Raw genomic sequence first — 12,500 nt, 5'->3', positions numbered from 1 at the left:
AAAATCACTCGTTCACCTCCACTCTATGGCGAGTTTCAGTGGGCTTTCAGGGGGGCTTTGGTGTCACTCGGCATAATGGTTGGATTTTGAAGGTAGTCTAGGGAGCTCGTGTAGTGCTATTTTTGGTGACGACTCTCCCCTGCTGGGTGTTCGTGACAGCCTGACAACCTTAGTTTGCCGGTGGTTAGAAGGTCGGCTGATAAATAAATAAACAACACGGTCGCGGTAAATTTATAATGGTGGTTAAGTGGGGGGTAGACAGTGCTGGGTTGAGGCATAAACTAAGCAAGCTATATTATGAGTCTTGGGAGAAAAGGATCCCTTATATTTTGCTGTATCCGGCATTTAAGCGATATTCTGACAGATTAAACATGCAGCCAAATGCCTCAAACCGTTACTTGTTGAATTCAGTTTAAATCCTGGGCGAACATGTCAACTGCTCATAGCAACGAGTCTGCGAGTTTAGTCACGATTTGAAGCAGTTTGAAACTGAAGATGTTATAGCGGCTGTACTATACATGAGAGGTAATATATAATGTAAATAACTGGGACGGAAAATATAATCGCCTTTTTCAAGTAGTCAAATATGCAGTTATTTAAAATAATCCATAAAGTTTTAAAGTGCTTGTCATTTCTTTTTCATACATATTAATAGAGTCGGTTGGTGGGTTTTAAATTTCAGTTAATAATGACTAGTAACTGTGACCCTCGGAATTTACATGTATGAGAAGGAATGTTTGTTAGTGTTAATATTGTTTTTTAACCAGATCGATGACTGGTATTTGCATTGTGTGAATTTGAATAATAATTCTTAGTTTTAGTTTCCAAAGCTTTTATTGGTGGATGCTAGAGGTAGATTAAATATTTCAGTAATAATGTCTGATTGTGATGGTTCATTCCTACAAATTTCCTGAAGATTTATGATAAAATAATTTATCTGGCAAAACTGTTGCGGTCGACGTTAACCATAAAACATTTGAAATGAAGTTAGAATATTATTATTGTGCTTTCGTTATGATCAATGTTGTTTCCTTTAGTATCCGTTATTATTTGACAATTTACTTTACAGTCCACCTGCCGATTTGTCATCGGCACGTGTGGAAAGGGAAATGTGGTTGAATAATTACTAGTGAGGTCAGTCCCCTAATGTGTAGAGGCTGCACTTCGGGCAAACGCTGGTTGTACGCTTCACTGACAGTAGCAGGTTGACATTCACGTTGTGATAAAGCCAACGTCACGTAATTCAAGATGTTATGTTTGATCGTGCGAGGGTGGATAAAGAGCCATCTGAATCATTGAAATTTCTAGCCACCAATGCGGGCGTGGTGAGTGGAGAGTGTGTATCAGTTTGCCGCAGTTGTAGTGGTAGCGTCGGGTGGCGTCCGGCAGCTGTGTACAAGAGCTGCGCACAACCCTTCTCTATCTTGCTTCTGCGCCGCCCATTCCTGCCCCTCCTCTTCCCTTCCTCCGCTCTTCCAACACCCCTCCCCCTCCCTTCTCTCTGCCAGCACTTCTGCCCCTCCTCCCCTACTCCCTGTCCCCCGGGTCTCTCCCTCCTATTCCTACTCTCACTCCCTCATCCCAGTCACCCCCACCTCGCTTCTCCTCTTCCTCTCCTCTCCCCGTTCCCTTGCCCCTAGCCATCTGTCCCCCTTTCCGACTCCCCATTCCCTCCCTCCCCAATCAGTTCTCCCCGTGTCCCCCTTCCGCTCCCGCCCAGTCTTCCCCTAGTCCCTCTACCCCCTCTATCCCCAACCCCGTCCCTCCTCCCTCCCGGCCCCCTTCTCCCCCCTCCTCCCTCCCCGCCCCTTCTCCTCCCTCCCTGACCCCACCTCCCATCCCTCCCCGTCCTCTTCCCTCCTCTCTCCCTGCCCCCTCCTCCCTTCCTACTCCGTCCTCCCCCCTCCCTCCTCCTTCCCCGCCCCCCTTCTCCCTGTCTGCGCCACCCACCACATCCACACACTCGCCACGCAAGAGGGACGGCGACGGCAGATTCTTACCTTCGACTCCACATGTGAGGTAGGGGGCAATCGAAGCATTTTTTCTTGATCATTACTGAAAATCTGGATGGTGACGTAATGAGGAAGGGATGAAGATTGAGGGAAAGGGAAGGAGGGCAGAGGAGAGGGAGTGAAGAAGGGAGAAGAAGGGAGGTGGCGAGGGGGAGGGGGCGGCCCTAAGGACTCGCCATGTTGCCATCTTCACACACTTCACACTAATTAGAACTTGCACCCTTCCGGAAAATAGCATTTCATCATGATAATGTTAATAATAGATCTTTGAGTGGCCGTTTTATGAGAACTGTTCAAATAAATGAGGTACTTCACTTAGAGGAAATAGGAGTTAGTAGAGTGGAATGTAAGTATTGATTATGCCAAGCCAAGGTTCAACCATGGATAATTCAGTGTCCAACTTTATTGGATATTTTGCTGGCTATTCATCTTATCCGAGTCTTTGCTAGAGGGGTTGTTCAGTAGATTTTATTCTCGGTTTGGTATTTTCTTTAGTGTATTTGGTATGGAATTTTGGGTAAATTTGGGAGCAAGTTTTATCAGTTTTATGTTTTTTTTTTTTTTTTACTGAATCTGCTTGAAATAACAAATATTTGGTTATCAGCAGTTATGACTGGTATGGTAAGCTTGTAAATCAGAATAATGTATGATTTTTGTTGTTGCATGCAATTGGTTTGCTAACGTAGCTCAGGATAATCTAGCAGATACTATCACCATTATAAATGTTACAGACACACCCCAAGTGCATGTTGAAATGGATTATCTCCCACTATGAATACATATTCTGTTTAATTCCATGCATAATGTTTTGTTCCAAGATGGATAATGAGAAATCTTGCTGATTTACCAGCAGTGTCTCAAATGACTGCCTTGAAATATGTCTGTTGTATTCTAGCAAATGGCAACACACTCCCGTCATGTATATACTGACAAAATAGAGTTTGTAGAACTTCTGGCTATCTTTTAAAATAAGAAACCAGTTTTATGCTCTGATTTGCCAGAATATACATGGTGGAGGTTTGTTGGCCTTTGTCAGAACACGAAAGGCAAGGAGCCCACAGCAATCTTTCCAACCACACCTAGTGTCTGTATAACATTTAGGTTAAACTTTACTGTATGGACTGAATAGGCTAGGGCAAATTGAATGATATTTCTGTAGAGGACAAAATGTTGCAGTTATTGTTACGAGAAATAATCTGCAGACACGAACAGTAATGCCATAAATAATATAGAAAAGATAAATGAAAGCATCTCTGACAGCCTAAGTCCACTCATTGCTCCTGAGTTTCAACTGTTGTCTTGCTGTGCATACTGAAGTAAAAACTATTTTTAGAAACTTGGAGCTAATATTGGTAGGTTAGGTTAGAATCAGAATTTGACTACCATCAAATAGTTTTATATTACTTGGTTGTAAACTAGTTCTTTATTGTGGGGTATGGTTTGTTATAGTATCAGATTAAGTAGAATAGTAATTGGTGTAAAAAGTTTTATATATATATATATATATATATATATATATATATATATATATATTATATATATATATATATATATATATATATATTTATATATATATATATATATATATATATATATATATATATTTATATATATATATATATATATATATATATATATATATATATATATATATATATATATATATATATATATATATATATAATGTAATGAAATTTTGAACATGGCTGTATTCTTTTCCAGATAAAATGGTTGGTACTCGCGTGTATGTGGGTGGCCTAAGCTACCGTGTGGGAGAACGGGATTTAGACAGATTCTTCAGGTCCTATGGAAGACTAAGAGATATTGTTATCAAGAATGGATTTGGCTTTGTGGTAAGAATATAAATGAGTATACTTGGTATGCAGTTATAATGAGAATAAATATATCTATAAATGCTGTGGCAAAAAATTGCATAAACCTCTTTTGTAATCAAGACATTTCTATTTTCGTTCTTTCTTATTTTCTATTTTTATGCTTTCTATAGGAATTTGATGATGACAGAGATGCTGATGATGCTGTTTACGAGATGAATGGCAAAGAACTCCTAGGAGGAAGGTCAGTATAGAAATAGGTTTTCACAGAGCAAAGTAGAATTATTTCATTTATTCAAATCTTGGTGAAATGTAATTCAAAATTCCGATGATAAATTTTCAAGAGTAGATGAAACTAATGTAAAGGAAAATTACTTATCTTCTGTATGTCTTTCAAACTTAACAAAATCAAAATAGTTAAATGGCAAATGTTTTACCTTAGAGTAACTGTAGAGAAGGCACGTGCAGCTCCACGTATGAGGTGGCCAAGAGCACCTCCACCAAGAGGGTTCCATTCAAGGCAAGTATATACATGCAATGTTAGCAAGTCCTTGTTTGTTTATTTGTATGGAGATTTGAGGTATTTTCTATGGTGTATATTGATATTTTTTCTATTATTTTTCAAAATATATTATGTTTACTAATGATGTCCTGTACAGGGATGGGCAGAGGTGTGAATGATTTCCTTGTTTTTCCCCCCAGATTAAAATCGTAAATAAGTATCCTTGTTGAATGGAATAGAATATCCAGAAGTTCGTAAATAAAGATTTGTAATTGCATGTAGGATTGTCTTGCTCTATTTAGGTGAAGAGAAATAAAGGTCAAAGTAATGGCACATGCAGGGTATTGAAAAGGATGAATATATGGTGTTGGTACAACTCATGCACGTTCAGTACTATTTCTTGAATGAAGGATGTATGTGGCACAAGAATAATTTTGGCTTTGAATGGTAGGAGAAGGGTCAAGCATTGGGTTCAGTCAGAAATTTCTCTTGAGGCTCATAAGGACTTCAGGATACATGTATGAAGTTGGAGCCCATAATGCATGCCCATCCCTGTTTTCATTTCAGCAGATTTGGCATGCCAGCCCGCACAGATTACCGCCTCACTGTGGAGAACCTCTCAAGCAGAGTGTCCTGGCAGGTAAGAAACTTTCCCTATCAGATCAGTGTCTTAGAGATAGATAGTTCAAACAGTCTTGAGATATGTTGATGACTTTGATAAAGCTTAGATAATTTTATTTATTTTTTTTTTTTTTTCTTCTTTTTTTTTTTTTTTTTTCTTCCTTTTTTTATTATCTTTATTTTTTATATTTTTTTCAAAGAGATGTTTTCATTTAATTCAGTTGATATATCCACCTGCCCGACTTTTCCAAAGTTATATTGCACTAACATCCTGTTTTTTTATATTGGTGATGGTATTATGTGACTTTTCTGCCCTCTGTAGGTTACTTAACATCAAAGCTTAAAGATGAGATTGACTTAATACCATGTGCTTGGTAAATGTAGGTGTAGATGTTTTGATAAAGCTATTTCTTTAGGATGGAGGTCAGCATTATGTGGGAATCTATGCACTTAACATTTTTGTCTTTCATTATTGCATTTCATTATTGCATTTTATTACTAGGGGGATTCATTTTATATTTTGATTTTATTTAATAATTTTTTATGGGTGTAGCTTTCATATTCATGATACATTAAGTGGGGCAGACCACATAAATGCGTTTATATATTCATATATATATGAATGTATATATTGTCTCCCAGATGGTGCAGTGAATGAATACTGCATCACTAAAGGGAAAGCATATGGGTGGGAAGTGTCTAGGTTAACCTAGGCATACAGTAGGGATAGGTAAGTATGATTCAGCAAGCGGTCTGGCTCTCAGTGGTGGATTCTTAAATCACTTTTTTATTTTTGGTGGGTGTAGGGAAAGTTTTAAGAAGTATTACCAAGTTCATGGATTATCATCTTGAGTTGATGGTATATGACAGTATAGCAAGTAGCAAGAGTTGCTGTTTCATTGTTAAAACAGACCCTAACTCTCTGCCGATGTCTTTTTGAAGACACCGTAAGAGAGGGCAGGAGAGATAGCTTGAGGCATGGGAGAGGAGGGACGCGCAAGGTTCGCGCGAGAAGGACGAAGGAGCATCGTATTGGGCCGGTCGTTCTGGCGAGGCGTGGGGTTACGTCTTGCAAGGCGAGGGTACCACCTGGCGCGGGCAGACCATGGGCCCAGGTGGAACGTATGGACGAAAGTGGGGGACGAGGACGTGGGACACATTTTCCCTGCTGCGTTTCGTGGGTGTGAGGACACCCTGTTGGGCTGGAGCGGTGACATCTGCTGCCCTGCCCCCCATCCCCCCCACAGACCACTTGCAGGGTCCGTGCTAGGCGTGGAGTGGGGCTTCCGTCCCAGGCTTTCGGTCACCTTATCCTGACTGGCTGGCTGGGTTTGCACGCTGCAGGGACCCGCTGAGGTCAAGTCTGAAAGGCTCTGTCAGGTCAACACTTTTTGACCCAGAGGTATACGAGACATGTGAAGCCCATATTTATTAAGATACAACAGTAAGACGCCTGATACGTGTAATGTATAGCTTCCTTTATATAGTTTGTGTTATTGCATTTCTCAGTAAGTTTCTGCCAGATTGTCTTTTGTCATGGCTTACATGTGTCAGTGTATTTAACTTTTTCCTTAGCTTAATTGATTCTTGATTGGATGATATGGGCAAATATAGATTAATATTCTTCATAAGTGTCCTACAGTTTCCTCCCAAGGGAGCTGGAGGCTTGAAGGTAATGGTGCCCATTACTGAATGTTAGGATGTTCTCTTACAAGTCGCTATTCCTAGAGGCCTCCTGAGGGGACCTGGTCCAGCTCGGGGGGAAGGTGGTTGTGGAAACATTGCCACACAAATGTTGCTATCATAATTCCCTATGAGGAAGAGCATAAGAGGTAATGCTTGTGGTTCCTCTGCAGGATCTCAAGGATTTTATGCGTCAGGCTGGAGAAGTCACATATGCAGATGCTCATAAATACAGGCGAAATGAAGGGTAAGTATTAGCCTAATAGAGCACCAATTTTCATTGAATTACACCTGTCAGATAAATACTCTGGAAGAAATATTGAAGAGTTTGTTTAACATCATATAATTCTCGCTATATTTATAAATTTCATATACATAGGATGATTATTGCTTTACTCATCTTCTAATATATTTTTGTTTGGTTTCTATTTGCAAGCAGGGTGGTAGAATTTGCCACTTATGCAGACATGAAAAATGCCCTGCATAGACTAGATGGGAAGGAGCTTCATGGACGTCGTATCCGCTTGGTGGATGAATCTAAATCAAGGAGTTCCCGGCGCTCGCGTAGGTCAAGGTCTAGGTCATCATCTAGGTCTAGATCTCGTTCTAGGTCTCGTTCTCGCTCGAGGTAAGACATATGTTGATAATGGAACACTGTCCATTCCTTCATTAGTCCATAACACTCGTTTTAAGTTTGCATCTTAAAGAGAAGAGTAATGAAATGTGTAAATCTAATCCATCAGCCACCACTGTGTGGGAAATGAAAGTGTGTGAATAATTTTATTTTTGTGTGAGATCATAGTTTTGGAATTGGCTCTTGTGGTGTGAAGTATGATGATGAGCATTTCCTGTTTGCTTTTGCGTAGAAATAGTAGTACGCATTGTATGTCAGTATGAACTCTTCTGCCAGCAGGTCGCGTTCCCACTCCCGTTCCCGCAGTCGGTCACGATCAAGGTGCGTATTCTTTGTTCAGAATTACATGATGACGCAATTATAGAATCTACTATGTGTCTCAATGTTTTTGTTCTTGAGTGGAGTATGAAGTATTATTTTCACTTTTGATATTAAATATTAATGTTTTTACTTATTATTTCAAATTCTGTTCAATTTGTTTTAACTGTTGAATGGATGCATACTAAATATATTGTTTTGCTTGTATAATTTGTTGAGGAAAACAGTTTTTGCTTTTTTGTATATGGCAATATGCAACCAAAACCACTCACAGTTAATCCCCCAAAAAAGGAACAAAAATGGGAAAGAGGGAAAGTCGGTGTTCTTTTTTTTTAACAAAAGTAAGGATTGAACATGAATTTATAAAACACAAGAAAATTTAAAAACATATATGTATTGTGAAAGTGAATTTAAGCACTAATTCCATTGCAATATTTATGTATTGAAAATCAATATATGGCTTTATAGCAAAGAAATTATTTCCAATAAAGTGTGCCCCCTCTACAATATATAAGATAACAGGCATTCTTGGTTCTTTCAAGTGTAGTAGAAAATGTTTGAAAGAGTTTTCTGCTGCTGTCATGTATTCCGTTTGAAAGTTTAACTCTCAGTTAATCATTATGCCTCTTTTTACTTTTTTATTTTTTTCATTAGTTTTTTTCTTTTTTCTCCTTTCCTGAATCAGAATGAAGATAAAACCTTGAGCTCATTTAATAGTACTGTTGTATGTTTGTTGCAGGAGTGGAGGCCACAGCAAGAAGAGGCGCTCAAAGTCCAAGTCTCGCTCAAAGTCTGGATCTCGTTCAAAGTCTCGCTCTGGATCAGAAAGATCAAAGTCCAAGTCCAGATCCCGTTCCAGATCCCGCTCAAGGTGAGTTGCTTATCCTTTGCCGATAGTCTTGGAATTAGGTTTTGAAAGTTAAAAAATATGTACATGCATTTCTAATTATGAAAAAAAAAGAAAAAAAAATGTTCTGTGTTTGCTCCACTTGTTTTACTAGCTTTTCGCCTTCACCTTTCAGATCCCATACACATAGTCCAACTCCCAAGAAGAGCAAGTCTCGCAGTCGTTCAAAATCTGCTGAGGCGGAATCAGAATCAGAGGATGAGAAGTAGGAGCCAGAGCCCCTGCTGGTCGTGGAGCACTTCGGAGGTGTCATTCATCTTTTGAGATGTAGCCCTCAGGAAAGACAGTAGAAAAATTAATTCACTGGGGTGTTTGAAGCGTGGAAAATATTTTTGAGTTTTATGATTTTTTTTTTTTTTTTTTTTTTTTTTTTTTTTTTTTTTTTTTTTTTTTTTCTTTTCTTTTCTTTCTTTCTTTCTTTCTTTCTTTTTTTCAATTTCTTTTCTTTTCTTTTTTTCTTTCTTTTTTTCATCTCTCCCTGGGCTCATTATGTGTGAATGTTTCGTTAGTCCAGTCCTGTAGATGCATTAGCCTTGCAAGAGCCAAGGTTATGGGGAATGGATATACGTACCTGATGTTTTTAGAAAAGCTTGCAATTGGGCATTTCACAGTCCGTCAAAATCATCTCCTTGGGGGAATTTGGTAGGATTTTGGGAAGTTTGGTAGGATTAATAAGGATAAGTCTGGAATATTTTATACAAGCTTGATGTTCATACCATAAGCTGTTTAATCCTCTTTCATTACCTTTATTTAAGTTGTCTGCTCAGCTTTGAGATAGTTGCTAATCTTAAATGACAATAGCTTATCTAGGGAAGATTTCGTAAAGAACCAAAAGTATTTTCTTGACACTTCTAGATTTATTTTTTCTTGGGGTTGTAATGATCTTTTATATTTATAGGAAATTTCAGATTGTTCTTTTTAGGCCACTTCATCAAATAAAGACATTTAATTTTATTTTGCCAAATCCAGAGATGTGTGTGTATATGTATATATATACAGAGAATAAATTCTTGGTGGACCCCATGAGGTACATTACAGCTTCAGTTTAGCTCTCCATTATGAGTCCTGAACACTGTGCTTATGTTTGTGCAATCCAAAATGTCCAATAAGTTGCATGGTTTTTCAGGTCCATTTTGAGTTGTGTGTACAGCACTTCATTCACTCTTAGTTTATTTGTATGTATGTGTGTGTATAAGGTTGTATGTTTGAATATGTTAATATGTGTACTCCCACATAGAAGAAGCATTTTCCAATTTGTACTCTGAGATAGAGTATGCACTGTGTGATAGAATGTGAAAGTGGCTGTCAGATGTGAACTTGTCATAATTGTAGGAAGATATGTGAGTTTTTGGTCATTTTATATAAGGAAATATCTTTAAATTGATATCAGATATTTGTAAATTTAATCACATGGCATATTTGAAAGAAAATAAAATTCTATGGTGAAGTGTTCTCTCTTTTCATCCATGAACATGCATATGAGAAAAACATTAACTTTTTTTCCGGCTATACCTTTTTCAGTTTGTTTTAGAGGAGTCCAACTTAATTTAGTTACAAAGCACTGCATACAGAATTTCAAAAAGTTCACCAATATGTCAACCCCCCAATCCCATGGCCATTGTTGCTTAAGAGATGGAAGATAGACCCAATGCTGGAGATCACCCTGCCTTAGGCCTGGACTCAACTAATTTTGCATGGTCTTTTCTTCTTCCCCCTTCCATTCCTTTCACTTCTCCAACCCCATCTGCTATCCACTTTACAAGTTATTAGAGCGGTGGATGTGAGGCTGACTTCGTGCCAGTCATGAATGGCCAGGGGAAGCCATGAGCACAGTATTCCCCTGTTTAGTTGTCTAGCACTTAGTTTATCCCAACAGATTTGAGCTCTCTCGATACCCCTACCCCAGACTCTCATTTGACCACGACTTTGAACACTGCTACAATACCCAATCCTCAATGAGTACTTCACCTCAATCCAGTCTAAATCGTCCACTCAGCCGCCTCGCTCATTCCCACTTTGTCACATTTACATAAGAATTCCAAGATGAAGCATTATCAATCCTAATTAACTGTGCTGGCAAACCCATTTGCTGGGTGCCCAGCCATGTTGGAATCCCCGGCAATGAACAGGCAGATACACTAGCACGCCACGCCTCTATGTCCACATCATACCAACCACGCTTCTCACGTATCCCAGCCACGGATTATTACCCACACTTTAAGACCTTGTATAATCGATGGCAATCTTTTTGGTCAAGCCTCCGCACTAATAAATTACATTCTGTAAAACTATCAATCTCCTCCTGGTCAGCTCCATTTCATCGGAACAGACGTTGGGAGACCGCTCTCGCCCAATTACGCATTGGCCACACCCGTCTAACACACTCCTATCTGATGTCACAATCTGATCCACCCTTATGTTCCTTATGTAATGTTCCCCTTTCAATCCCACACATCCTATTGTCGTGCCCACGTTTTGAAACAACCCGTACCTCTGCTTTCCCCCACCTATCCTCCCTTCACCGACCTCCCAACCTATCAGACATCCTTACAGAATCCCACACTTTCTGCTTCAACAACCTATTCTCTATCCTCAAACGCATACATATCCTTCATCTAATCTAACTCCTTACCACACCCGACCCTAACCCTTTCACTCACCAATTCCTTTGCCCAGCTTAGACAACTAATCACTAACTCAACCACCCTTCCCTAACATTAACTATAGTGCTACATGACCTTAGATGTCTAGCACATTTCTCTTGCTTTTAACCATTAACCATTAACCATTAACCCTCCCTCTCCGACTATATCAGCCTCACCACCAGGGTGGCGTCTAGACCACCCTGCCAAACACTGCCCGACGCCTTTTATGTGCACAACATGGTCATGATCGATCAAACTGTTCTGCACAATCACACACACGTGCCAATTGTGGTGGCTCAAATTTCTATTTCCCCGGTACCTACCCTCTCCCTGCTCGCCCAACTTATCGCACAAGACAAGCTAAATGTTCCACCCCATCTACCGCAATCTCTCGCACATCAACCTCAAATATCTGTCCCCTCTTCTCCCCCGCATAAGAAAACCTTTGTTTCTCAGACCTCCCCAACCAACTCCACTCCAGGAAATCTCGAAGACATTCATGACTAGCTAATCATCACCCATCCATCCTCCAATCTCTGTTCCCATTCCTTCTTCGCTCAAAGTAATGCCGACATCCATCATCATCCTACTCATGTACCCCCTACACCTTTTCCTCCCATTCCATCTCAACACATCCAATTCCCCCTGCTTCAGCTTTATTGTCCTCCCTTTTCCCATTATCTCATTATCCGTAACTCATTAACTCTCTTAAAGTCAATACACTCGACCAACACCCTTGTCTGTAAGATTCAGAACTGGTTGTTTTACCTATCCACACGCCATAAAATTCAGATTTTGCTAGGTACCCAGCCATGTTGGAATCCCTGGTAATGGACAGGCAGACACTCTAGCATGCTACGCCGCTTTGTCCACATCACACCAACCACATTTCTCACGCATTCCAACCACGCACTAATAAATTACATACTGTAAAACTATCAATCTCCTCCTGGTCAGCTCCATTTCATCGGAACTGACGTTGGGAGACGACTCTCGCCCACTTACGTACTGGCCACACCCGACAAACACACTCTTATCTAATGACACATTCTGATCCACCCCTATGTCCCCTATGCAATGTCCCCCTTTCAGTTCCACACATTCTGTTGTCCTGTCCACGCTCTGATACAGCCCGTACCTCTGCTTTCCCTCACCTATCCTCCCTTCACCGACCTCCCAACCTATCAGGTATCCTTACAGAGTCTCACACTTTCTGTTTTGACAACTTGTTCTCCTTCCTCAGACGCATACATATCCTTCGCTTAATCTAATCCCTTTACCTAAACCAACCTTAACCCATTCACTCATCAACTCCTTTATCTACTAACTACTAACTCAACTACGCT

General features: G+C 39.9%; 1 protein-coding gene across 7 annotated transcripts; it reads left to right on the top strand.

Moving 5' to 3' along the window:
- The first annotated feature begins 1,884 nt into the window (after positions 1–1,884).
- Positions 1,885–9,956, top strand: LOC119572309 (serine/arginine-rich splicing factor 4-like). 7 transcript variants are annotated; one of them, XM_037919340.1, is made up of 11 exons: positions 1,885–2,019; positions 3,735–3,865; positions 4,018–4,088; positions 4,287–4,364; positions 4,504–4,515; positions 4,917–4,986; positions 6,824–6,897; positions 7,090–7,278; positions 7,561–7,605; positions 8,342–8,473; positions 8,625–9,956. In XM_037919340.1, exons 2-11 carry the CDS (start codon positions 3,740–3,742, stop codon positions 8,716–8,718), a joined length of 891 nt encoding a protein of 296 aa, XP_037775268.1. In that variant the 5' UTR covers positions 1,885–2,019; positions 3,735–3,739; the 3' UTR covers positions 8,719–9,956. The 7 variants fall into 7 exon arrangements, with proteins under 7 accessions (XP_037775268.1, XP_037775264.1, XP_037775269.1 ...); XM_037919336.1 differs by having other exon boundaries at positions 7,087–7,278; XM_037919341.1 differs by having other exon boundaries at positions 4,914–4,986; positions 7,564–7,605.
- The last annotated feature ends 2,544 nt before the right edge of the window (positions 9,957–12,500 follow it).

This window comes from Penaeus monodon, chromosome 4, assembly GCF_015228065.2.
Source record: "Penaeus monodon isolate SGIC_2016 chromosome 4, NSTDA_Pmon_1, whole genome shotgun sequence".
NCBI lineage: Eukaryota > Metazoa > Arthropoda > Malacostraca > Decapoda > Penaeidae > Penaeus > Penaeus monodon.
The sequence above is the reverse complement of the archived record's forward strand: the minus strand, read 5'-3'. Positions and strand labels throughout refer to the sequence as shown.

Excerpts from the sequence above, each read along its gene's own strand:
- LOC119572309 (XM_037919335.1), top strand. The coding sequence starts at position 3,740 with ATGGTTGGTACTCGCGTGTATGTGGGTGGCCTAAGCTACCGTGTGGGA. Across the intron at positions 4,089-4,286 it reads AAAGAACTCCTAGGAGGAAG|AGTAACTGTAGAGAAGGCAC; the intron begins GTCAGTATAGAA and ends GTTTTACCTTAG. Across the intron at positions 8,474-8,624 it reads CGTTCCAGATCCCGCTCAAG|ATCCCATACACATAGTCCAA; the intron begins GTGAGTTGCTTA and ends TTCACCTTTCAG.